The sequence below is a fragment of the Panthera uncia genome, chromosome D1 (genome assembly GCF_023721935.1).
Source record: "Panthera uncia isolate 11264 chromosome D1, Puncia_PCG_1.0, whole genome shotgun sequence".
NCBI classification, from domain to species: domain Eukaryota; kingdom Metazoa; phylum Chordata; class Mammalia; order Carnivora; family Felidae; genus Panthera; species Panthera uncia.
In genome coordinates, this window is record NC_064808.1 from 52,356,344 (window position 1) to 52,359,364 (window position 3,021).

At 48.3% G+C, this 3,021-nt stretch overlaps 1 protein-coding gene across 1 annotated transcript; it reads right to left on the reverse strand.

The window, feature by feature from the left end:
* Positions 1–792: 792 nt before the first annotated feature.
* LOC125917105 (olfactory receptor 51D1) lies at positions 793–2,066 on the reverse strand. The gene has a single exon (XM_049623369.1). The coding sequence runs from the start codon at positions 1,966–1,968 to the stop codon at positions 898–900; it is 1,071 nt and encodes a 356-aa protein (XP_049479326.1). The 5' UTR covers positions 1,969–2,066; the 3' UTR covers positions 793–897.
* Between the last annotated feature and the right edge of the window lie 955 nt (positions 2,067–3,021).

Here is a 3,021-nt window from a genome sequence, read left to right on the forward strand (position 1 = left end):
TTTAAAAGGGGTATAAGGAAACTTTTGGGGGTAATGAGTATGTTCACTATCTTGACTGTGGTGTGGTTTTATGGGTGTGTACATGTCAAAACTTATCAAACTGTACACTTTTTAAATTTTGTAAGTTTATTTATTTTGAGAGAGAGAGACAGAGAGACAGAGAGAGTGAGCAGGGGAAGGGCAGAGAGAGAGGGAGAGAGAGAATCCCAAGCAGGCTCTGTGCTCATAAACTGTGAGATCATAACCTGAGCCGAAACCAAGAGCCAAAACGAAGTCGGACACTTAACTGACCTTAAGCAACTAAGCCACCCAGATGCCCCTCAAACTGTATACTTTAAATGTGTGCCATTTATTGTATATCAATTACACATCACTAAACTATTAAACATTAAACTAAATACAGCTGAAGGCTGGAGGCAGAAAACACCTAAGTTCCTGTACCACAGGTCTTACATGGTTGAAATGTCCAAGGTCAGATGCTATGGCAGCCATGGAGGTGTGACGTTCAAATCTCCTTCACAAAAGCCTGCTGCTGGGGGCACAGCTGATTAACAGTGCTGGCTGCTGCCTCTCTGGCTCTACCACCATGTAAGCAGAAAGGTCACACTTGTACAGGCTACCCCCAGCAAATGACTTAGTACTGACTCATTCCTGCCAATGTCGGAGTCTTCCAAGGAGCACCCTTTGCTTGGGGATGCTTCTTCGGCCTGAACAAAACTTCCTCAGAACCACACTTCTGAATCAACACATTTCCTGGAAACAGGAATCCAAGATCTAATTAGATATCTAGAAGCTGACAGCCCGATGGGTTGGATGCTCCAATCACGGAGACATTCAACAAGATCCTAATCCTTCCAGATTTGGCAGGGATTGAAGGTCCTAAGGAGGTTATTCTGCTCACCTGCCACCCTGTGAGAACATATGGAGGACCCGTGAACGGATCTCCTTGGTTTTGGCTCCATAGACAACAGGGTTGACCACAGGTGGTAGTAGCAAATAGATATTAGCCATAATCACATGGAGCAGGGAGGTAGGGCCCCCCAGCCTGTGCACCACTGAGAGCCCAATGAGGGGCACATAGAAGACCAGGACAGCACAGAGATGGGAGACGCAGGTACTGAAAGCCTTGAGTGCTGCCCCCTGAGAAGCCAGCTCCAACACAGTCTTCAGGATAAGAACGTAGGAGAAGCCAATGAAGAGGGAGTCCACACCCATGACTGAGAGGATAATGAAGAGTCCATATACTACATTGACCCTGGTGTCAGAACAGGACAACTTCATAATATCTTGGTGCAGACAGAAGGAGTGTGTGACCATATGTGTTTGGCAGTATGACAACCGCTTCAGGATGAAGGGCAGAGGGAAGAAGAAAACAAATCCCCTGGTCAGGGCAGCTAGTCCAATCTTGGCCACAGTAGGCCCTGTGAGCACAGAAGCATGCCGCAGTGGATGACAGATGGCCACAAAGCGGTCAAAAGCCATAGCCAGCAGGACAGCTGACTCCATGGCTGACAGAGCATGGATAAGGAACATCTGGGCCAGACAAACATTGAATCCTATCTCCTGGATGCCTGTCAGGAAGAGGCTGGCCATCTTGGGCATGGTGACAGAAGACAGGACTAGGTCAATAGTGGAAAGCATGGCCAGGAAGAGGTACATGGGCTCATGCAGACGCCTTTCCACACGGATGATGAGGACAATGGCCAGGTTTCCCAGGGTGGCCATGGCATACATAAAGCACAGGGGGAAAGCCAGCCAAAAGTGTATGTCACGCCCCAGGCCAGGGATTCCCACCAGCAGGAAGTATGCTGGATGGACCAGAGTTCCATTTGGAGTGGCCCTGACAGGAACCAAGAGCTGAGGCTTCTGCATGCCAGGTCCAGGGTCTACATCAGGGAAAAGAAGAAACAGCATTAAGTCATAACTCAGAGGAGAGAAAGGACTTACAAGGAAGGGTACTGGAGTCATGATGGTAGCAAACAGAATATTAAATACTTGCAATTCTGAACTCCAGCCTCTCTGTGCTCTGATTCTCTTTACACTCACTTCCCTGGAGATCCCGTTGTGTCAGTGTGTGACGGCCCACTCAGAAAACATGCAACAGCTCTTCTTTGCCAGAGCCAAAGCTGTGGACTGGGACACTGCTCTTAACTACTTCTCCAACACAGCAGACCTGCCCAGAAGGTTCCACACTGACCCTAGCTCTTCTAGTGCACATGAGGTTACGGTTGGTTTGGGTCCAGAGTGTGAGGCTTAGCCTGCAGTTGCCTTTAAGACTCACCCTAGTCTGATTTATGGCAGAAAGCAGGGGTTCGGTCTGGTACTGGCTTCAAGAGACAGACTTGTGTTTAGGCCTGAGGAGCATTTCTCAAACTTCCCTGAAAGACTCATCTGAAGCAGTTATTGAGAAGACGATCCCCCATGTCTCACTCCAGGCCCAGAGAATCAGAATTTCCAGGGCAGGAAGTCGAGGAATCTGATTAAGGACAGTATCCCTTCTCCCCTGGTGATTTTTGTTTTAATCAAAGAAATTTGTGGAAAGCAGTTCTGGTGTTCTGGGAGGTAGGGAGATGGGGCTAAAGAAAGATTATCATTTTCAGCCCCCAACAAAGAATAGAACAGAATTTTTCATCAGGATCTCTGGACACCTGCATGACAGTCAGTCCCACATTGTGCTTGGGTGGGGTATGACACGGAAACCAGATGCAGCTGAGACCTGGAAAGAAAAGCAGTCCATGCTGCTCCTGGTGCTAGGGGGTGAACACAGGCACATCCCCCCTTTCTGCCACTCCTCTCCCTGGTGATCACATAACCACCAGGCTCAACTTCCTTTCTCTCACATACAACCCTGTGCTAAGCTTCTGTCCTGAAAACCAACCCTATAACCTGCTGCTTCCTCATTTTTCTACTTGGATAGCCTATGGGCTTACGCTCATCTCGTCCCAAATAGAACCTCTTCCAAATCCAGTTCAGGGCAGCTACTCCCATCTTTATTTTTCTTCTTTTACCTCCACACATGAT

What these genes read in the sequence shown, in the direction of transcription:
- LOC125917105 (XM_049623369.1), bottom strand. Translation starts at nt 1,968, where the DNA reads ATGACTCCAGTACCCTTCCTTGTAAGTCCTTTCTCTCCTCTGAGTTAT.